Here is a 24,530-nt window from a genome sequence, read left to right as displayed (position 1 = left end):
AGGCAAGTGTTCCATTTCTTAATCTTCTCATTAAAAAGTAGAGAAAATATTGACCTATCTCATGAACACAGATAGAGGACTGAACAATTAATAATTGCCAATCACCATGAAAATATAAATTTAAGAAGCAATGCAACTTTCCATTAAACTATTAATAGCAGTACCAGGAATTTCTTCCTTCACTGGAGAAAATTTACATTTGATGGGCACTAAAGGCTCACAACATAATAAGAGTAAAAGTTAAATGAAAATTAATCCTTAAGACACTCCGGGACATTTCAACAAAAGCATTCAAGCAAACAGTGCTGCCATAGGTGCTGTCTCTTGGAGACTGGCTAACCACACTTCTGGCGTGTAAAGAAATTTCACGTGAGGGTCCGCACTGCCTGTTCCATCTTAAAGATGTTCTGGGGGTGTCTCTGGCTGCTCCCAAATGCTGCCGCAGCCTATCACACTTCTAACAGCTATGCATAAGCTCTGCTGGCCTCTGCTCTCATCAGACAACCTTGGGTACAGCTGGGTTTGCTAATCTTGCCAGCCAGGGGCTGACATTATGGAGGTGCTCTGTGTGAACCTCCAGCACTTTTCCTATGCACGCGGCCCTGCTGCAATTCCTGAATTCTCTGAGTGTGCAACTTGCTGAGAAAGAATGCTATGGCTTATGAAACTGCTGTCTGTATGAGACATCAGGATTTGAAGTCAGAGTCCTTTTAAATATCAGCAATTACCGGCTGCTTTGCTACCCACAATCCCTCCCTGCCCATTCAATTCCTAATGACCCCTCTGGGCAGTTCTCACCTTTGACTTCTTCCAGAAAACCCCTCCTGCACGCACTCACCACCCGCCCTTCTTTGAACCACCCACCCATATTAACAATTCTGCCTTTTAATGACACACTGCCACATCCAACCTCAGACTTTCAGACGAGTGTTCCGATCTTGCGATCCTTGGAGTGGAGTTCATGACATTTTGTTTTTCCCCTCTCAAGGTGCTCAGCAAAACACACTGCCACATCCCCATTAAATATGTTGCATCAATATGCCAGGCGTACCACAGAAAAACAGCAGACCATCTCTGAGCATTTGACGCACAAACACATTTTGTTTGGTCCTATTCCCTAGAAAACACAAATACAAGTCTCCTGTGTTTGAATGAACTAAGTCACTATGTGCAGGTGGTTTTCCAAACCATTGTTCTCTTGTATTTCCACAGTGCCAGACCAATTCCAAGACACTTAGGCTTGTCTGCTAAACATGAAATATGAATATTTTAAACTCCACTAAATGAAAATTAATGTGCTCTAATTTTTGAGCTAATTTGTAAAACTAGAGAGAGACCTTTTAAAGTCACTCTAGAAGTCTGCATATGGGAGAAATCTGTGCTAGTCAGTAAGTAAAATATGAGTGCAAAGGTTTTCAGTGGTGCCCACTGTGCATGATCTCCTCACACAGAGTACACGTGAGAGATGAACGCCAGGCAGTTGTGTTTGTTGGGTTATGTAGAATGAAGTTGCAGGGTCCGCACTTTTTCCATAACAGAAAGAGGGTTTCTTCTTCTTTCCCCAAACATGGCATTCTCTGTTTTGATAAAGCCAAATATACAGCGCTTTAAAGAAGATAATATAATCATAATATCAAGAATATACAAAATGTTCATCCGCCTCCTTCACGTGCCAGGCTGATGCTCCTACCACCTCATTAAACCTCACAGAGGGAGTGGTGGCCCTCATTGAAATGATGGTGTTACCAGTGTTTCATTACAGTCCTTCCTCGAGATAAGAAGAAAAGTTCTAGCCATGCAGCTCAGATGACAGTCAGTACTGGCTTGGGTACCATCCTTGACTGTTTGCTGGGATGTCCCCTCCAGCATCCACACTCTCATTTCCAAGGGGCCCTTGAGAGCATACTACTTTCTACTTATTTTAAGACTTTCCAGTTTTATTCTTTCGTTTCTCCCTTAGAAGACTGCTAAGAATTAATTACTACCAAAATGATTACATTGATTTTTTTTTTTAGCTAATGGAATTTTTAATGAAAATAATACAAAGAGAGAGAGAGGATGTGAAAACGGCAGTCTGAAAATCAGCCATAAAAGCGGCCTGTCAAGATTCACAAGGTGGTCACAGATTCCAAGCAATGAACAGTAAAATTAAATCTGCCTGCTAATTTCTTTCTTTCTTTCTTCTCTCTCTCTCTCTCTCTCTCTCTCTCTCTCTCTCTCTCTCTCTCTCTCTCTCTCCCTCTCCCTCTCTCCCATCTTAGTGGGGAGGAGAAGGGGGTGGCAGTTCCTGATCAAAATTAATGATTCCTTATTAATAAGATTTCCCATAGAGATAGACATTAGTGAAAAACGTAGAGGGAGAGGAAGACCAGGGAGGGGAGGGGAGACAGTGAGGGGTGGAGGTAGGGTAGGGCAACAGCACTGATTTAATCCTCAGGGAGTGAAGAATCAATTTGCTGGGTTTCAGTGAGACAGTAAGCCCTGGTTGTCGAAATCCCCATCTCTGGGAAAGACAAGAGCATTAGCCAGTCCCCTCCTTTGTGCATGCCCCTTTGCAAAGACTCAAGTGCTCCCGTCCACTTGCTGAAATCGCCCTAGCTACAGGAGCCCTCTATTCAGAACAGAACTCTCAGGTACTTACCAACCTGAGAAGATATTTCCAAAAAAAAAAAAAAAAAAAAAAAAAAAAAAAACAACAACAACAACAAAAAAAACAAAACAACCAAACATGGAACATGGACTGGGAGGTGCCACCGAAGCATGTGGACGAGAGTTCAGATCCCCAGAACACATTTAAGAGCTCTGTGGAGTGCTGGCCCTCTGCAACCCCATCATAAGTGACACAGAGCCAAACAGTCCCTGGAGTCCCTGGCTAGCCAGCCAGACCATGGGAACTGGGAGCATCAGGTCCAGCCAGATGCCCACCTCAACACATACAGTGGACAGTGACTAAAGAAAACAGGGTCAATCTTGGGCCCTGGCACACATTTGCATCCACATGCACAACTGTGTACATAGTCACATATTCCATATGTGTATATATGCAAAAATTAAGTTAATTATTTAAAAACTACATCCGAAAGAGTTATAAACAGAGAGACACCATGGGAAGGAAAATCTTGAAGGTAAATCTAAACCTTGACTCCAGAAGAGAAGAGACGAGCTTGCTAACCACCTTTGGTTCTGGCTGAGGGACACCCAAGGCTCTGAAAAGTTCTAGCCAGGACAATCTCAAATTTCACACGGGCAAAAATGACTGCCACCACCCTAGCTTGAAAAAGCTGCTTCCCTTTCTCATTTTGGTGTCAACTGCTGGATACTGGAGTCCCTTCAGAAGTGCCATGCTCACCACTAACCGATCAGCACACCTGAGCAGTCTTGCCTCATAGTTATTGTGTGGTCTTCCTCGCCTATGACTGGGCTTGGCTCCACCCTCCCATCCACAAATTGCAAGAGCTCCTATCTAGCATGCCAACTCTGTTTCTTCTCCAGTCTACCCTGCTCTGTGCAGTACAGACCAATGGGAACACACATGTTCACCTTCGGCATGTAACCTGTCCCAGCCACCTGCTGCTCAGAACAGTAATTATCAAACATCCATTCATCTCTAAGCTGAATATTGCAATCAAATCTTCTTAGAATGTAGACCAATTCCTGCCTTGACTTCACAGTACCAGTAAACACAGAATCCCTGCTAGCTCAGCTCCCCCATGACTATGCATACATAATGGATGTTTGAAATGCAGAGGACACGGACTCACATGGAAGGTCTGAGCATGGCTTTTTGTCACAAGATCCAGCTTCTCTTCCCAGTTCATTGCAGTCATGAGCCTGCAGTATAGCCCCAGTGACCCCTATCACCGCCATCTTAAACCTGTGTGATTCTCTTTCATATCAGCCCAGGGTCCATGCCGTACCTTACTTGCTAAAGTAGAGAGTTACCCAGGAATGCATGTGGCTGCTTCACACTGCTTCCCTTCCTTCTCTTCTCCCTTTTTCTTCTCCTCTTCCTATCATCTGCATCCTGTTCCTTCTCTTCATCCTCTTCCCTTTGCCTTTTCCTCCTCCTTCCTCTTCTCTTCCCCCACGACCTCCTCCTCCAGTCTTTCTTGTCACCACTTCCCCTCCTTTCCCCTTCCCTTCCTCCTTACTTTCTTTGTGGAAAGCCCCTCACTATGTTATGTGCTCTCCTCCACAGGGGCTCAGAGGGTGAGGCCTCGGCCAGGTCTCCAGGCAGCAGCCCTATGACTGAGCTCAAACAGAGACCCTCCAAGCCTGATCAGCACCTCATTTCATCTCCTAAGTAATCTCAAGTGAGAGTTTCCCGGACATCCTGCACCCAACATCCTCTTCTGCAGAAACTCTGAGTCTGTTACCCAGTAACTGAGAGCTGACACACACAAGCTCTCAACGATTCACTCTCTCATGGGTTTTTTCTCCAACAAGGAGCTGCCCAGGTGATCCTCTGCTATTTCTCTTCTACTATTCTACCTTTCTGTCAACAGGCACTGCCCTGTCCAGACCTGCCAAGTACTTTTAAAGTTCTGAGCAAGATGTCAGATAACAATGGCAGAGAGAACACAACAGAGTAAACACCCAGCCTGTCACCAGGAAAAGCTAGATAAAACCCTGATGTGTTACATACCCCACCAGAGCATATTCCCATTGATCTAAAACTTCCCACTAAGTGTCACCTCTTCATTTTTTTAACACCTTCTTGAGGTTCTTCTTGGGGTTTGGGTTTTTACAGTGGCCGTTATGGCAAGCTCATGATCAAAACTGAAACAAGTAACAGGATCTTGGTAAATGTCCTGCACTGAAACTCTGGTAAATGCACAGAGGACTTTGTGCAGGTGTCTCCATGTAGAAGTGGGGCATTAGTCGGCATTATATGAAGCCCAGCTACAGCACCTAATTCATGTACAAAGATCTTTATTCATTGGTCACAAGAAGAAAATGTTCACTCTTGCTCTAGGAATCAACCTGAGTTCTGCCTGTGGATGATTACACGGAAGGAAAGGTGGAGATAATGGTTCCTGACTTTTTCTTTTTTCCAATGGGCAAGGGGGAGCTACAAAGGGCATGCAGTTTGCTTACAGAGGAGAGGAGAGGAGACTAGTGGAATTCAGAAGGCGCGGTGATGGGGCAGATGCCAGTGGTTTCAGGACCAACATCGGCATGATGCCAACAGCTCTAGAAAACGCGCCACTTAGGTATTCATGAGTCCAAAAGGTGATGGAGAGATGCAAATGAGCTTGGAAAACTGCATTTCGTCTGGTACAGAGGGGCACTTCCATAGAGAAGCAACAGGAAAGAAGAAAGCACTGAACTGAAGTCAGTGGTTCTCAACCTGAGGGTCGAGACCCCTTTGAGGGTCAAACAACCCTTTCACAGGGGTCACACATCAGATATCCTTCACATCAGATATTTATATTGTGATTCATAACAGCAGCAGCGAAAATAATGTTATGATTGGGGCTACCACAACATAAGAATGTGTATTAAAGGGTCAGGTCACAACATTAGGAAGGCTCAGAACCACTGGGCTAAGGTTTGTGCCCTAACAAAAAAACCTAGCAAATTGAAGAAAAGCAAAGTGAGAAAAACATCAGAATAGCACCAGGGAGAGTGCTGAGCTACAGGGAGAAAAAAGTCTAAAAACAAAGGGCACTAAGTAAATATACACCCACAATTCATGTTCATTTGTAAGAAAACTTTAAAGATTTCTCTTTGAAAACATGATAATATAAAATATCAAATATGAAATATTAAACCAATTTGTATAGCCAGCAGACATGGCTTTTTGATAATAACTATGAAACATTGGTAAAAAGAAAATACTTTTCATAGAAAATAAAATTAAGTCAAAGAAATAGCTTTGACAGATTTCACACACATTACAAAAGCACACTCAGGACACTGCCAGCCCGATCCACTAATTACAGTGGGGAACGTTTTCATAAATTAGACTATAGAAAGTTAAGTTTAAAGGCAGTCTGAGTAATAAAAATACACACTTTAAATAATTCATAAATTATGTGGAAAATGTTTTGTTGATACAACCAAAAATACAGCTTTGTGTGTGAATGCATGGTAAATTTTTTTCTAAAAGCCTGTGTCATTGTTTCAAATCATTTGAATAAGGATAGCTTTGTCTATAAAAGTCTACTTTTTGAGAATGATGGGCAGGCAAGGGTTGAGAGATAATCTTACTTTGATTTTCTGCTTTTGTACTCAGTGCCCCACCCAGCTGTGACTAGCTGTCCTTCATTCCAGAAACCTCGACATGGACATGGGAGGGCCGAGAGCTCTGAGGGCTTTATACCTGACCCCATTCCAAGAATGCCACGTACAATGAACTAGCCAGCCTTCATCACCTAGAGAAACAGGCAGGAGAATAGATGTGTCTTCAGATCAATTGAAATTTCATTTAGAAAATCTGACTTTAAAATGGGCATCTCTCAAGAATCAATGGAGAATCCACTTGGACATGCCCACAACATGCATCTCCATCTACTATGCATTGCTGCAAGGTTTGAAGCAGAGGGAGCTTAGTCAATAAGGGAGAGGAGCAAAGACAGTTTGGGGAGCAGAGGGTAGAGTCAAAGAATTATATTTAAAAGACAAAAACTTGATGTAGACATGTTTAATGCATTATGATCCAAAGTACCTGCACATGCAAGACAATACATGCATATAATTTTGTTGTTAAACCAAGAGTTAGAAGACAATGCAAGCCATCAGTAACTGTACCTCCCCGCAGTGCCTACAGAAAGTATGGACACACCCAGTCCTTCATGGCTGCCATCAGTCCTGTTAGGGGCTTAGTCACCACACTCAGTTTGACATTTGTCCATTCCTTGCGCTGAGCCTGTTATTTTCCTGGCTTGACTTGCTACTGCGATTCTACGTTCTAACAGCTAATCATGTGTCCAAAAATATCCCACATAATTATGTTATAATTATACTGAAACAAATGTTTCCTCACCCCTTTTGCTTTCAGATATTCCCTACTGTTACGAATATATTTTTTTAGCAGATCTAATGTGTGTTCAAAGAGTTCTTCTCAGTAATCTACCTACATTCATCCTACCATTCACCCAGGAGGCACAATCCCTTTAAACTTTGAGAAGCTCCAGTTGGAACAAAGAGGAAGGGAAAGGGTTCAGAGTTGGTGGAATAATCACTTCTAATCGATCAATTTCCCCTGAAGGTACAGCTGAAGGAGAGAAGGAGACTCCCAGTCCAACTCCTTGAAGTTTAAAGAAACCAAGCCCCGGGGCGCAGGGGAGAAGGATTTCTGCTTTTGCCTCCAAGACCTATTAAGAGGTCACTGACCCCTGTGACACCTGGGCCACTCCCTGAGGACAGGCTCCCCAGACAGGGATTTAGCACAAAGAGCAGGAAGTGGAAAGCCTCTACTTTTCATAGATTCTTTAGCAACCCAGAGTCTAAAAGAGAAAGAGATGTCAGTTACCAGCATCTTAAGGGGAATGACCTTTAAAACACAAGCAAGTGTGCTCTGGTAAAAATGTGAAATTTTCACCATCTCTTTGTATAGTGTAGATTTCACACCTAGAGTGGGTGACATGGGAAGAGAGACGTTCTGTGCACATGGCCTGGCCCTGTGGACACGGTGAACAGTGTGACTGCAGTGGACTCAGGGAATTGTGGGTCTCCTTTAATTCATCTTCCCTACAAAAGACCCCATGACTTCTACATCCCAAATACAGCTCGTAGTTTACAATTTTTACGTATATCCATGGGGACACGCTGACAGCTTTAATCACCAGCAATGGACATCAAGGGCAAGCTAGAAGTTCTTAAAGATAATTCCCCCTTGGTTTGTGTTCTTGGCATTTTCTTTACAAGTTTGGGGCAAATGAATCCTGAAACCAGACAGTTAGATTACTAGATATTCATTCCCCATTATACAGTGATTAGATTGTAATGTTCACTCTCGATTATACAACAAAGGGAAAGTCAATTTATAAAACCACTGTGTTTTAGCAGATCTTCAAAGGTAAGATTTTTGAAAAAAATACATTTTTTTTCCTGAAACTGTAACACTCTTTAAGCACCATTTTAAATACTCAAGTTAATCAGAGAACATATTAATGTAAATAGAGTTATATCTAATGGAGGAGAGTCCACTTAGGTTTTCTTGTTAGGGCTAAGTGAATGTACCATTCATTTTCCATTCAGTGAATGCAACCTTCCAGTCCATCCTGCTTGCACTCAGCTGTCCTGTGATCCACAACTTAGAAAAAGAGAATGAACACTTAGCAAGAGATGACACAGAAATGCAGAACCCGATGGTTTTCTAAGCTGCCCTTTCAGCACTGAGCTATTTGATTTTAATTAAGCTAACACGTGTATGTAATGCATCATCAGCTACAGAAAGAAAACATAATTCATTGGCCTGGCTCCTCATAAGCCCCAGTTACGTTATAGGAAGCCATTCTAAGAGCTTTAAGGACAAAAGGAATCTTGGTAGCAATTTCACAAGCCTGTTAACATGAGAGCAGCAGATAAGAAACTTCTACTTCTTAAGACTCTGCTCTTAAAAAACCAAATATATAAACAAAAATGGCCAGCAGGATGGCTAAGCAGATAAAGACTATTGTCAGAGAATCTGGCAACCTGAATTCAAACCTCAAGACACAGTGAGAGGAGAGACTCAACCTCTCCAAACTGTCCTATAACTGCCATACGTGTGCTGTGGTAACAGCCAAGCTCCCAACACATCCCCCCCACCCCAACACACACTTACAAACTATGTCACACTTACGTTTAATCTGCCATAGCAAATGATACCAGTGCTGATACATCAAGTGTTTACAGCAGGTAAAAAGTGACCGACTCCCCAAAACCAGGGAAAGGAGTTCACTTGCTAGCCAATTATGGTTTACTCTCTCCTCACTTCATAGCTCACTTAGTCACCACCCTGGCGGATGAGGATAACACACTGGCTGAAGCACTTTCTCTGTGCTGGACAGCAGCAGACTCTCCAGCTGTTCGCATATTGAGGAGTATGTGAAAACCAGGAGGGACGTTCTGTGGAGCACAGAGGGTGCAGATTCTAGGGTAGAGCTCATGGGATAAATAGTCAGCTTCCATCAGAAAAGACATTGTTCATAATCAGCAACTTCGGGGATGAAGGAGGTGGTTCAGTGGGCAGAGTGCCCTCTACACAAGCACAGGCCCTGAGTACCATCCGAAGAACCCCTGTCAAAAAGCCAGGAGCCCTGATCCACCTTGTGAGCCTGGTACTGGGGAAGCAGAGAAAGGGAGATGCCTGGAGACAGCTGGCCAGCCAGCCCAGTCTAATTGTTTACTTCCAAGCCAATGAGAGACCCTGTCTCAAAACTAAGGTGAATGAAATTCCAGCTGAGAGTACCCATATGTGCGTCCACATACACACTACACTCACAGTAACTAATAAACCTTTAAAAAGTTATCCTAGTACAAATCTGCCTGAGCAAGGTAAGTCTGACTCCTCTCAGCTGAAGGCTTCCTGTTTTCTACCCCATGTGCCTCTTCTCATGAAGGTATAGTCGGGTCTCTCCAGAGAAATAGACACAGGGAGCAACTTATTTAACTTTAACTAATTTAATTTAGGGCTCAGATTTTCACAAATGACTTCAACAGTGCTGTGCAAAAAACTGCAAGATATTGATGGTCAAACACGGGCAATCACCAAGAAAATGGATGGCGCTGCCCTGCACTCCTGGCAGAAGCCTTATCAGCTACTGTGTGGTCAAAGAGGGAGAAGGACACAATTTCATCTGGGCCGTTTAAAGGTCAGCCAAACAACACTGACAATAGCTGGGAAGTCAGAGAGGCTCTAGACTGTACCCACTGTGGAGAATAACGCAGCCAGGACACGCTGTCATTGCTCTCCGCTGGTTGTGAGGTGTGTCTCCTCGGGTCTAATGGCAATGAAAATGAATCAGCACAAGGAGCAAGAAGCCTGGAAGTCTAAAATTGCAAGGTCCTTGAAGCCCATGCTTATCTCGTCCTGACATCATTTCTTCATTTCTCCATCTGTCCATGCTCTGTGCACGTGTGCATGTGTGCATGTGTGCACGTGTGCATGTGTGCATGCGTGGGAGGCATCAGTAAAAGCACATGAAAACACATAGTTTTTGCAAAAACTGTTTAAAGGCACCACGGTCTCTACAATGAGATGCATACGCCAAAGGGCCAGGTAAGAAATCTATCCACGAGGCCCCGGACACTGCCCTCAACCAGGCATTTTGGAAAATACGTGGCTAGGCTCCCAGTTCGGAAATATTTTAGGTAGAATGCCACAATTGATCTAAGAAAAGGGAAGTTAAAAATAAAACTTATACTACCTTAAATCTAATTAGTAAAGATATAATCATCGTTATATAAATGATTATAAAAACATAATGAATTAATATAGAGTTTAATATAGAAATATGCAAACAAAACTTACAATGCCTCATATTCAATTACTATGAGCTCAATTTTTTAAATAACACATTGATTCTGTATAGTTTACTTCAACTTACAATTTCTGAGAAAAATGGCACAAACGGGTTGGTTCTAAATGCAGTTTTAATACGCTTCTGTGGAGTCACACTTCAGTGTCCTCCATATGCTTATCTGGAGTCACACTTCAGTGTCCTCCCCAGAACTAAAGTCATAAGAGTTTAATTCACCGCGGCTGTGGATATGGCTGACACATGTTCACCTTTAAAAGATTCTCTAGACAAAACAAATAGTTATCACAATGTTCCATGAATCTGACTGAAGGTTTCGGGTTCTCTAGAAAATCTCACTTTGAGAACAAACCCAAGCGATCACAGTACATTATACACCAGCCACTCACATGCTCACTCCCTCCTCCTCAAAACCTACACCAACACAGGAACACTATGTGTTTAAAAACAACTGATCCACATGCAGCTCACACCTGTAACTCCAGCTACTGGGAGGCTGAGGCAGGAGGATCTCAAGTTGGAAGTCAGCCTTGCTTATAACAGTGAACAATTTAGAGAAATCTTATCTCAAGATTAACAATGACAACAAGAACAATGTGGATGGGAGACACAACTCAGCAGTATAACACTTATCTGAGACCAGTGTAGCCCACAGAAAGAAAACAGAACAAGGCAGAGAGAGAGTGGGAAGGAGGGAGGAAGGAAGGACAGGCAGGCAGGCAGGCAGGCAGTGACTCTTGAGAGAGGGAGAATTAGTCTTCACAAGGGATGAACCTCTGGTATGTTTACAATCCCCAGAGGTTATCTTTAAGCATATATACCTAAAAGCAACAACAAGTGGATTCTACAGATTTTACATATACACAATAATGATGATGCTGATGATGCTGATAAAGGAAGAGCTAATAAATTTGAAAGAAGGCATGAGAAGAGCTGGAACAGGAAGGAGGTTGGGAATAATGTAAATACAGTAATCATGTATTAATTTATCAAAAAAAAAACAGAAAGGAAAAGGGGGATGAAAGCGGAGCTTCATATCTGGCTAGAGCTTTATGAATCTGATTTGCAAATGTATGCTCTCACAAACACATCACCTTCCTGTCCTGGGGGTTTCCACTTAGCGGACTACCAACAGCATGGCGACAGCCGGTGAAGAGCTGACACCACCTACTTGGCATTTTCTGCATATGCATCCAAGCAATCCACATTAATGATGTGAAAGAGCACTCAGCAGACAGCTCGAGTTTGCAAATTAGCAGAAGACAAGAGAGAAAGGACTGAGAACGAGGAGCAAACCGTATTACCAAATGCACTTTACACATTTATCCCGTTAAGTGTAGCTTAGTCTTGATGATTTACAACGCTGGTTCCTACTCCATTTTGTAAGCATAATAAAGTCCCGTAATCTCAGCCTTCGCCACAGCACCCTGCTATTAAAGCTTTGTTGAGTCGTGTGATGAGACTCCTCTGGCTCTCCGCCCTCCCCGCCCCCTGAGGCAACTGGCAAGAAATGATAGGGTTTGTGGATTAGTACAATGAAAGGTTCTCTGTGCTTTTCCTTCTGTAAATATATATTTTGATAATCTGTCTTCTGCATCAGAGTCCCAACAGCACTGGAGGGCTGAGTCCCCCCCTCCCCAGCCTCCAGGAATACACAGCAAGGTTGGAGCCAGGCAGGTGGCTGCAGCCTATGGCTCTAGCTGAAGAGTGGGATTTGAATTTGGCTTCACCTTTGCCACTCTTCCTTCAAGCAAAAATGGTATGTAATTTACTTATACATGCTGGATTACAGACTGGTAAAGAGAACAAATAACAGTCACATGAGACTAGGAAGAGAACCCTCATCTGCACAGTGACACTCGTCCTCAGCTATGTTTAGGGCTGTTTGGTCAAACTCTAGATCAGTCTGCTTCTCAGAAACATTCCAAAACACCCCTAGGATTGGATCCCCTGAAGCACATGCGTGCCTTCCTCCATCCCTGCATTCTTTCCTGCACCACAGTCAAGGCCACTTTGCTATCTCATGACCTGGAATGGCTTGGCTCAGGCTAGCTCCTCCAAGATTTAAAGTCTTTTGATATTAGGTGACCAGTGTCCACTGAGGCAGACTAGCCAAAGAATCTGCATCATATTTGGGGACAAAAGTCACCAAAGAAATAGATGTGAAGTTATCAAGAAATCCTGCAGTCAAGAGAAAGAAAGAGCCAAGGTAGGCTTCTCTGGTTGTCGATAGGTAGAACCACCCAGCAACCCTCAGAGGTCTGTGTGACCCCCAGAGGCCTCAGACCATCAGGCACCTGTTTTCTGTTTTGTAAATCCATGAGACATGTGGTTACTTTTTTGTCTAATTCTACTCTATATTTAAGTCCTGGAACACACCACTCAGATTCACTCAAATTATTCATGGAAATGCATCCAGGTTGTAGTCTACCTGGGCAGAAGCAAGCAGCTGAGTAAAGGCAACAAGATTAACAGAATGAGTCCACACAGATCAAAGAATAACTGAAAGTTCCTTACGAGCCTATGGAAGGCACAGAAGAGGAAAGGGGTGGGTGTAGACAAGGAAATTAGGAGTCTGAGAAGGGACAAGAACCAGTGGCAAGGTAAAAAAGGCACAAACAGTGTGTACAAAGCTAAAAAAACCGAACGAATGAAACAGAATAGCGCAGGTAAGCGTGGACCAGAGAGAAGAAAAGAGAAGAAACACTAATACCTGCTTTGCTACATCAGCTTTGTCTGTCTAGAGATTTTAAAAACAGGTGGTTTCCAGAGAGTTCACTACAGCGGCTGGAAGATAACTCAGGGCACTGTCCCCTAACTTCCACCAAAAGGCATAACATCCCCCCTTAATTAAAATTGTTCACGTGTCTTTAATCTTTTGAGCAGACTGGACAGCATCCTCCAGCTAAGACAAACTTCAACTCAGACACCTTCATCTAATGTGGTGATTCTGATGTCTGCCCTTCCCTCCCTGGCCTCCTCGGGCTTTACATCCCTAAACATACCCCCACCCACCAATGCAAATGAATACACCAGTGGCTCTCAGCCTTCCTAGAGCTGTGACTCTTTAACACAATTCCTCGTTGTGGTGACCCCAACCATAAAATTACTTTCATTTGCTACTACATAACTGTAATTTTGCTACTGTTAAAAATCATAATGAAAATGTCCATGGTTTCTGATTGTCTTAAGCAACCCCTGTGAAGCTGTCTTTGGATCTCCCAAAGGAGTCTCAACCCACAAATTGAGAAACACTGGCATACACACCTTCATCATCACCACCACCATCACCACAACCATCACCAACATCTTCATCATCATCACCACCATCACCATCATCACCACCATCACTCTTTTCTTCTTCAGTTTTATTTACTCCTTTTTGGGGTGGGGGACACAGAAACAAAACCCATTAGATTTGTCCTTTTCTGACACGGTTCATTCAGGAAGTCACTTTTGTTCTTTGACCTTTAAAATGTTGTGCTATGTGAGCACAGGCCAGACTGCAGCTTTCTCAAAGCCTTAGATGGAGACTATATTTTTATTACTTTTAAAGAAAAAAAAATCAGTACTTAACCCATAAATATCAGCTGTCCTATACTGGGTCTGCAGACACCATCAAAATCAGACAGGAGTGACCCCTTTTCTTCTGATTCATGAAGCTGAAATAGGAGTGTCAGCCAGGCACTCCATAGAAGGTTCATGCTCAGTAAGGAGAATTTAGTGTTGACTTCCAACATTTAACTTTTAAAGTAACTTTAGGATTGGGGGGTATAGCTCAGTGGTAGAATGCTTGCCAAGCATGCATGTGTTGTGAGAATTTTGGTTTCCTTAAAAAAACACAGAGATACAGAGATGTGTTCTAGTTTCAATCCCAGCCGTGGGGATACAGGGCTGCTTCATACTGTCAGCAGCTGAGTATGATTTGCCTTGTGCTCTAGCAGGGGCGTGATTCTGCCGGCTGTAGATAGTTTTTGCAAGTGTGTGTCGGTTGGAACTCAGAGGACTTTTCCGAGGATATGTAAACAGAGCTCAGATTGGAGCAGCTGGTTGGCCCAATGGTGCTTGGACACTGTTCTTTGCAGTTTGTCAAGGAGCCGTGCACAAAGGAGTGAGAAGAAGAAACTAGATATCCTGAGAGCAAAGATCAAACTTGCCCAAAAGAACCTGACACCCTGAGTCAGCAGGAAGTGGTCTAATGATAACGTGGCCGCCTTTCCTTTCTATCCTTTCTCTCTCCTATCTGGTGATAGGGAGTTGAGTGGGTGGAGCAGATAGAAGAAGAACCCACTCACTAGGCAAAAGTGCAGCATGGAACCTGATATGATCCTATCATCACAGCAATGAAGAGATGAACAAAGGGATGACTGGATGAATGAATGGATGAATGAATGAGTGAATGAATGAAACCTGAAGCAGGACGGACAGCCCCTTCTCACTAGCTCTGTTCACACTGGCCAGTGCATGTCCATAGTTTTGTGCGAGGAGCTGTCTCACTGGCTCCATTCACACTGCTCAGTGCACGTCCATGGCTCTGTGCTCACAAGGCGCTATTCTACGTGAGTGAACAGTTTCATGTAATGCACTAGCTTTCCGCCTGAAAACAGTGTCTGTATGCAATAGGACTCTCAGATAGAGTTGTTGGAACATGCCTTTAGTCTCAGCACTCAGGAGGCAGAGAATTTGAGGCCAGCCTGTTCTACATAGTAAGTTAGGGACCAGCCATAGCAAGATCGTGGATTTTCACAAAAATCTGTGTTCTAAGGAAAAGAGCCATTAGACAAAGTCACCTTAGTGTATATAAACTGGCAACTGTAACACATCTACAAGGAAGTTCGATTCATACCCAAAAGAAAGACAGAATTCAGAAGATGGGAGTGTGAACCCTGGCCTGGATGGATGGTCACCAGAAGTCACCCACTGCTGCCAGTAGTACGAAGAAACAAACATCTTGGTAACCAGCTTGAATGTGTCTCTACAAACAGGCATTTTCCCTCCTCAACCTCCTCAATACCCAGCCCCTCCATTCCTGTCGGCAACCCAAGCAGATGTCCACTCCAACCTAATTCAAAACAACAAGGAAGAAAAGAGAAAGTAATCAAAGTGTCCAGCAAAAAGATGAGGGGACACACGGTACAGCTCAGCCTCGTATCAGAGCACCCTCAGTGGTGAAAAACAAAACCAGCACACTGTCAAACGGCACCAGACAGTCCCCTTGATACAGACACCAAAGACAGAGACACAGAGAAGAGTTCATAGTGATCACAGTACATGGTCCCATTTACCACAGACTGAATGCATCTATGGTTAAGGCACTCCTGACCTGGGTACTCCTGGTGGAGACTGATGAGGAGGATGGGGCAGGGAAGACTGTAACGTAAGAGAGGCAGCATGTGAAAAGGATGCAGTGCATTCTGCCAAAAAGTCACACTGCATACTCACAGCGTTTTAACTTTGTTCTTTGCAAATATTGCATTAAAATACAGACTTAGCAATTGCAGAAGATATTAAGTTGTAATTGGCTGACACGCTTATCACAGCTATGTGAGTCAGCTAATGTGAGATTACTTAATGTGTATTCTAGGCTCAAGCAAATGACTCAGTACACTGAGGATGGCAGCAGACAGGTTTTTATCATCCCAGAAGACAGTGACCAATAGACACAGGAAAAAGAAAAGGATGTCCCTGAGACCTTAGGTTGAATTGGAAATACCATACAAACACAGGGTTTTTGTTGGAATCCAAGGAAAAAATGAGTGTGCTCACTTCTGTCTGGGTAGGCTATAGACATATTATGTGTATATTACAAATCATATTAGCATATTTGTACATGTACTGGTTCAGTTAGAGGAAAGCTCTATAGACAGTAAGTAGTAGCACTGAACTCACAGCAGTCAAGTCTTGACTTCTAAATCCCCTACTTCCTAAAATTGACCCTGATATCACACTACCCAGCCAAAACTAAAAATGGTAATGATCACAAAAACGACATTGATTGCAGGACATGACTAGACAAGAAAAGAACATTACCCAGAGGTTTTGTTTGTCCCAGAAATAAAGCAAGTCCCTCACCCCGATAATGACAGAGACATATTAAACAGATACATAAGAACATAGTTGGAATTTATTCTCATTGGCTAAATCTAGGACAGTAAGTACACCGAAAAATTGACAGAGAGTTGGAGATGACAGTAGTCGGAGCCTATCCAGTTTATGGCCTTCTGTTTGATTACTGATAGGTGATGGATGGATGGATGGATGGATGGATGGATGGATGGACAGACAGATAGATGGTTAATAAATGGATGAACATGCAGACAGACAAATAGATGATGGATAGATAGATGGCCAGATGATAGACAGACATGGTACATACATACATACATACATACATACATACACTGAACTATGAATCACTAAGTAAAATCAATGATGATACAAATAAATGAATTAATAAAAGAAATACCAATGAGCCAAGTGACAAGGACTCTGGCCTGTCACTGGAGGCCAACAGTGTCTGAAGCTCTGTGAAGCTGAGCTAAGACAGTATCTTCCCATGAAGACACTTGCACTGTAAATGAAGGGGACACAATAAGTTACACTGAATAAGATAGGTAGACACCATGGAAAGCAAGTCTTCATTGTTAAAGTTTCTGTCACTGTCACTGGAATGCACTAATGCTATTTACATACAGAGTGCAACAGTAAGGAAGGGGTGATATCAGGTTGGTGGCCTTACCACAGGCACAGAGCCAGCATGTGGCCATGAGGAAACAGACAAACCCACTCAGATGGAAATCCCACAAAGTCTGTCAGGGACTCGAAAATACAAAGGAAGGTGGAGAAAGAATTCCTGATTAGAGCAGGCACAAGAGACTTGATAATTACAAGTTACATGGGGCCCTGTATTAAGGATGAGGCAAACCAGGAAAGGTTATAAAAGACATTATTGGAAAAAATATTCCAACTCAAATATGGATTATAGATCAGATATCAGCAATAATGAGATGAGTATTAATTTGTTTTTAAACAAATTTTCACTCTGTTGAACCTGGTAACTATACATTGGTCAGAAAAATGGATGGGTTCCCAGGAAACACACAAGCTGCATTCTAGGGGTGCAATATTTTCAGACTACTCAAATAGTAAGAAAATCATGGTAAGCAACGAAGAAAAAAGAGAGAAGAAATGAGAAGACAAATAATACAGAATATAATTACCTCGTGAGCCAATTAACTAATACAGCAGTCTCAGAAGTTTCCTGTACATTTGAAACAATACTACAGTAAAAGTTACCCTACAATCTCACAAAGTTACAAAAATAGAAAAATGGTCAACACACATTGTTCTAGCTACACAGCTCTAATCCCAGCATCCAGGAGGTAGAGGTAGGGAGATCTCTGTGAGGTCCAGGCCAGGAGTAGGGGACCAATGATTCTGAAAAGGGGCCTTTCCTGCAATAAAGACTGCAGTGCTTAATAAAGTTGCTCACAGCCCTCCCCTCTTGAAGAGACGCGTCAGTGTGCACTTTAATAATGAACTCCGTTTTCCTGGATTCCATCCAACGCTGCCACAATAATCTGCTCAGGAAACCTTGTTAAAATGAAACACCCATTAAAATCTTACACAAATATAAATATTCGAGGGAAACAGTTGGAGAGCAACCTGTCTACAAAATACATTCCCTGATCATCCTTAGTGAAAACAAGACTGCTTGGAAGACAGACGGATAGAAAGGAAATATGCGTCCACAGCAGTACAGGAGCCGTGGCAGCTCAGTGGGTGAAAGATGACATGGAGACAACAGTGAGCAAGACATCATGTGGTCCATGCCGTGTAGCCAAGCCAACCAACACACAGTACATCCCTGCCCAGTATCTCCTCACCCTTGGTGACCATGAGGGATCAGCCATAGTTCCCTAAGGGACAACACAATTCACAGTTGTCCCTTGTACAGAATGGCATAGAACAGCCACGTCCCCACACACGTCGTCTTGTACACTCCAAGTCGTCTCTATTACCAGCTTTACGATATAAATGCTAGGTGAGCGTCTGTACATAGTATATAGGGAAGAAGGACAAGAAAAAGAAAATAGAGTCTGTACCTGTAAACAAAATATTTCTCACTTTTGATGAACACGTGGTAGAATTGAGACATAGCAAATCCACAGATATCAAAAATAACTATATTCTGAGAAGAAATGTATTCTACAAGTTTCAGTTTTATTCAGTCGTTACACTGAACATGCCGCGTTTCGGTGGGGTGTTACATTTTCCTCTTCCAGTGAAGAGCATAGCAGAGTATCTTGGCAGCCGTGGTGAGTAGCTAAGTAATACGCCAACACTGTGCAGCACTCAGCCAGTACAAAGGTGAAGACACAGCTCCAGCCCTTCAGAAGCACGGAGTCTAATGATGGAGGCAGGAAACGAACCCCCTTGGTGAGAACTGCAGTGGTCAGGTATCGAGTAATAAGACTTTAGGGACACAGCTCAGTGGAAGCAACTAGGTAAAGTCCTCCACTTGATGCTTGTGCTGACTAGGTTTTTATGTCAGTTTGACACAAACTACCAGCATCTGGAAAATGGGGAGTCTTCATTGAGAAAATGTCTCTATAGGAACTGGCCAGTAAGCAACTGTGTTAGACATTTTTTTTGATTAGTGATTGATGAGACTGCCCAGCTCACTGTGGGCGGTACTGCTCCTGAGCAGGTGGTCCTGGGTGCAATAGGAATACAGACTGAGCAAGCCGTGGAGAACAAGCTGTTAGGTAGCACTCTTTGATGACCTCTGCATCAGTTCCTGTCTCCAGGTTCCTGCCTTGGTTTCCTGCTCTGACTTCCCTGGTTGATAGACTATAAGCTGTGCAATGAAATAAATTCAGTTGCCTTTGGCCATGGCGTTTTATTACAGTAACAGGAAAGTAACCAAAACAATACCCCAGAACAATGACAACAAAAGCAACACTCGAGTCTAATGTGTGGTCATTTAGAAGACTACAAAAGGGCACCTGACTTAGTGCAGGATCAGAGAAGGCTTTTCTGAAGAGATAATATTTAAGGTAAAATTAGTTAATAGATGTTAACAAACTTAGAAAATATTTAAAAGAGTCTTCGTTTTATTTTAGTCATCTAATATCCCATTGTATTCCTAACATTTTAGAAAATAAAGTAAGCAAAATTATACGTGTGTATTTATATGTAAATATGTGTGTATATGGATATATATGCATCCATATATACACACACATACCTAATTCATACTCTAAAGAACTTCAACACTGAGGCTGCCTCAGACAACCACTCTAGAATTTTTAGAAAAGTACACCTAGTCAAGGGTGTCCAGCCAACCACCCTGAAAACAGTCTGCATCCCCGGCTGGCTAAGAACGCAACACAGCATATTCACAGACAGCCTCACTGTGTCTCCACATCCCTGCTCGGCTTTCCTAGGGTTTCAACTGTACAGAGTAAAATAATTAGAGGCAGAAACCACACAAAGGAACAAACTGGAAGAAAAACTCGTCAGTAGAACAGAGTGGGGAGCGGGGACAGGACTGGCACTGTTTACCTGTCAGCTGGCACTGATGGATCTTGTGCTCTGTGATGTCGCTCAGTGACTCAAACACCTGGAGGCAGCTGTCACAGCTGTGCACAGCGTCCTCCTCCAACTCCTCCCCGTCTTCTGGCCTCTTCTTGCAGTCTACTGCCTCCCCATCTTCAATCTTGTCTTCAAGTTTACAGTTGGGGTCTGAAAGAAAATTGTGACTGTAAGTACGAGCCTTAAAGATGGGGTCTGGGAAAGCGGCGCTTCATCTTCTTCTCACCAAACCCAGAAACGGCGTTTCCCTGGAAGCTGCAACAGAGGGCCTGGTCTCCGAATGTGATACACAGGATCAGTGTCCATTGGTCTTATTAGCTGAGGCTGTCTTCCCACTGCCTAGGACGTGTCACACACCACCCCCTTCAAACAAACGATGCTTAAACTTCACTTCGTGTTTTTAAACCGCCTTTTAAAAGTTTTTCATTAAAAGAGAAAGATAAATAACTTTTAAAATAAACAGTCTTCAATGAAAAGGAAAAAGAAACTACTTCGAAGAATGAACCCCTTTCTGCTAAATATATTCTTTCATGGGAAATTACCAGACCATACAAAAGCCTAGAATCAGCCAAGCTAATTACCATAGGCAAGAAATTGACCTTTGCTTATAAACTGGTCAAAATGCACAGTTGTCCCATTATCTGAGATGTAGCGATAGCAAAGCAAGCTCTACCACCCAGCCAAGCACCCTTTCAAGCACAAATGCAAGCGAAAACATGTTGTTCTGTTTTTGGATTTCCAAATTATACAGAAAAAAAAAGCATAGATATGAACAAAAAGTACAATTCCGATTGAGTCAACATCCTAAAGCATCGTTATCAGTGTGGCAAAGCTGCATGTGTGTGAGCCATAAATAGTCCTATCTGTATGCTAAGAATGGTCACCAAACAGCAGGACAGATAAGGCACAGATATTATATGTACTGAAAAGTTCCATGTATAGATTATATATGATGTCGCTTGGTTCATTATAGAGATGTCAACCATCTCACATACACACACGCACACAAATGGATGGATGGATGACAAAGAAGAGAAGGACCTCCCCCAACACCAATGCTTTTGTTCTCTGTAGAAATGAAAGGAGGGACAGGAACAGGAGAAGGAAAGGAATGTCAGGCATGGAGGGAGGAGAGGATGAACAAGAACGACATTAGAAGAAATTAGACTAATCAAGGGCTTAATTTGGGGGATATTAATTTCTAATTGTAGAAAAGTCCTCTACAATCAGATATAAACTGTATTTTCAATTATTTTTTTGGTTTTTAGATGAAGTCTTATGTAGCCAAGGCTATCCTTAAATTTAGTATGTAGCTGAGGATAACCTTAAACTTCTGCTCTCTCTATCTCCGTCTCCACAGTGCTAGGCTAAGAGGCAGGAACCACCATGCCTATGTTGTGTGGTGCTGGGGATTGGATCCACAGCTTCATCCATGCTAGGCGAGCAGCCTACCAACTGAGCCAATCCCCAGTTCAGAGTTTCTATCTTAAGATCTTGTCTAATCAATGTAAATTACAAATGGGTTGTATCAAGGTACCTAACAAATGTATTACCGAAAGCCATATTTTCAATGGCTATAATGTTACTTTAAATGACTATACTATACTGGCTTATTTAAATATGAGATATGTGATATTTCAGTGAATAATTAAAATTCTACAGCCAAGAATCTACAGACCAGCATTTGCCAAATCTTTCTTAGAATAGTGCATATGTGCTGCTACTGTGGGTTGCCTGCTAACTTGCAGGTCACATGCTCCCAGGCAACCCACTGCATGTCCTCTCCTGTCTGGCAGTTGTTCAAAGCCTTCCTCTGAATCTGAAACTAACGTAACACCATCACTATCCTTCAAATGATTTGAATAAACCAAAGTCAACTTTGATTTCAATGTATAGGTAATCTCGCTGGGTCATGAACAAAGCAAGTGCTCCATCTCCAACGGTAGGTCCTCTCTCTCTCTCTCTCTCTCTCTCTCTCTCTCTCTCTCTCTCTCTCTCTCTCTGTGTGTGTGTGTCTTAAGGAATGTAGTATTTAAGTAAGTTGTAATCAGGGTTGATCTGATACTGAAAAACGATTATCTCAACACCTACCATAATGCTCATCTCAATATACTGACTGGGGTTTCTGGGGGAAAAAAAATAACAGGATTTTTCTCTCTTGCCTCATTCTCTACGCAGCCCGGCACCATCTCCAGCTGAGTGTTCGGTGTTATTTAGTAATAGGAAGAGGGGAAGAAGAATGTCTTAAAGAAGAAGGGAAAGGGCCTCTTCTCGGTACTTTGCCTGTGAATGGGAAGAGACCAGTTGCCTCCAAATCTGAAAAGCATCCACATGCCTACAGTCTCCAAGACTGACACGGTATGACCCACCACACTGGCGTTTCCTGCCTTCAAATGTTCCGTCTGGAGTTACAGACTCAACACATTGGTAATGGTCCAGAGAGCTCTCACAGACCAAAGCCAAGAAGGAAAAGGCTGCCAATCCAGAGGGCAATTCAGAAAAGGAAGTAACTGTCCCGTTTCAGCAAAGTGACCGACCCCACTACAGTAAATGCTTGCTGGGGGCAGGATGCACATGCTGAATATTCTTCCTTGTTTAGCTCGAGTTTCAGATTCTGAAAAAAACTGACAGCATTCAGGGAAATGTGGGTGTTGAGTCTGAATTTTAATGTGGTTATTTAGATGCTAGGCATCAGACTCACAGACCTGTTTGTTTTTAAGTAAGGAGACTGAATACTTTAAGTATTATGCAGACAGAAAGGATAAGAAGTCACCTTCCTTATTATTCAGTATTGTGAGTATTTTACAAAAATCTGATATCAAAGATACTAACCAAATAGGAATGCACAGTGTTTCTGCTCTTCAAAGCTGAGAAGGAGATCCGGCCTGTGCTTCCACCGCTGTGGCTGGTTATTAGAGTGAGGGTCATTTTAAGACTAATAAAAATGTTTTGCCTGCACTTCTGGGTTTACAGATAGAACCCTTTGGGGACTGAAGTCAGTCAAGCTTATTCACTTCTGCTGCAACTTTAGGATGCATGCTCCAGCCAACTGGCGGATTTGTTTTTAGGTCAACACTTAAGTGGGACCCTCTGGGAGGCGGGTTCGATTATAGCCTATGAGGCCTCCGTGTAGGGAGTACTAGATTCTCAGTCTCTTTCTTTGTGATGAGACATTCTCCACCCAGCCTCCACTTGCTCAAGGAATTCTTTCTTGGCCATTCAAAAGATGTGTTTATTTGTGTGAGGGGTCTCTGTTCCTGATGCCAGTGGGTGTGGGAAGTATCTAGAAAGCTTGCCTTGTCAACCATTTTCTTTCCCACAGGTGGCTACACTTCAGTAATTGCACATGGCCTCAGTGATGGAGTTTTTATAAAGTCCTTTGAGATCCAATCATAAAAAATAATTGTATTACTCTGCTAGTCATTCAAACCCCTGACTTCAGCCTAAGGGGTTATAAACACAAGACCCATGCCTGTAAGTGTCGCCCTGCCCCCAGCCCTGCTGCCTAAGGGACAGTTGTTCTTCCAACCACATTGTTGCCTATAAACCCTCTCACAGGGCAGGATTTTAAAATAGCCCCCATTGTGCCCCCTAAAGGGCCACTGCAAAGCACACTATACCTCAGGACCTCTCTCTCCCGCTACCCGAAATGATGCTACCCCAACATGTGGCCTCCATCACAAAGGATCTCACTTGCTAACCCAACGTTCCAGCTCATCCTTTCGAGGGGGGCTGGGGGACCCTGGATTTATAGTTGTTCTGAGCTGAACTAAAGGTTGGCTTTTGAAATAGAAGCACAACTGTTATTACTAGAATAAATGGTGGCATTCTGTTTCCAGTTTTGTTAACATTACCTACAAACGAGGATTTGAAAAAGGCATGATTTTCCTCTCATTATGGTCTCTGGCAGGTAGTTCTTTCCTTCCTCCTCTTCTCAAGGACTGTTATTGCTTCAACTTGGTTTAATAAAATTACAACTTTGGGGAAAATGAAAAATTGCCCTGGCTTAAAAGTGTTGGAGGCAATAAAGGCACGGACTTCAATTAATTTCAAGTGCGGGATCAGTTTAAGGCCAACCAGCAGAAATTCTATTCTGTCCATGTAAAATGAGGTTTCACCACATTTACTTTTTTTATAACCTATATAAAAGTCAAGTAAAAGTAATGAATACCTAAAAGCCATCCGCGGACTGGCAGGGACTATCTGAATGCTTGAAACCATCTTACATATTTCTCTCTTTGTAACAAGGATGCCATGCCTGATCAAAGCTAAAATGTCAAACTACTAAGAAAACAGCCCAATTTCCAAGCCATTCTGCTGCCCAGAAATGGACCTCCTTCCAAGCCACTTTTGCATGGAAAAGCACCAGCAAAAGAAAGAAAAATGAAGAGATCATGTGGTTATAATTATTACCAGGCAAGGAATAGTTCTGCAGCTCAATGATGAAGTAAAACTCTGTCGCGC

At 42.8% G+C, this 24,530-nt stretch overlaps 1 protein-coding gene across 3 annotated transcripts in view; it reads right to left on the bottom strand.

Annotated features, from left to right (window-relative positions):
• Znf521 (zinc finger protein 521) overlaps nucleotides 1–24,530 on the bottom strand; it is a 282,622-nt gene that overhangs the window by 230,630 nt on the left and 27,462 nt on the right. For all 3 annotated transcript variants that reach the window (XM_034518035.2, XM_034518033.2, XM_034518034.2), the window contains one exon: nucleotides 20,037–20,216. Coding sequence is in view for 2 of the 3 variants with exons in the window: in XM_034518033.2 (XP_034373924.1) it covers nucleotides 20,037–20,216 (180 nt within the window). In the remaining variant the exon portion in view is untranslated. The remainder of the gene's footprint in view (nucleotides 1–20,036; nucleotides 20,217–24,530) is intronic.

The sequence above is a fragment of the Arvicanthis niloticus genome, chromosome 14 (assembly GCF_011762505.2).
Source record: "Arvicanthis niloticus isolate mArvNil1 chromosome 14, mArvNil1.pat.X, whole genome shotgun sequence".
Classification (NCBI taxonomy): Eukaryota; Metazoa; Chordata; class Mammalia; order Rodentia; family Muridae; genus Arvicanthis; species Arvicanthis niloticus.
Note: the sequence above shows the minus strand (reverse complement) of the source record. Positions and strands in the feature narration are given on the sequence as shown.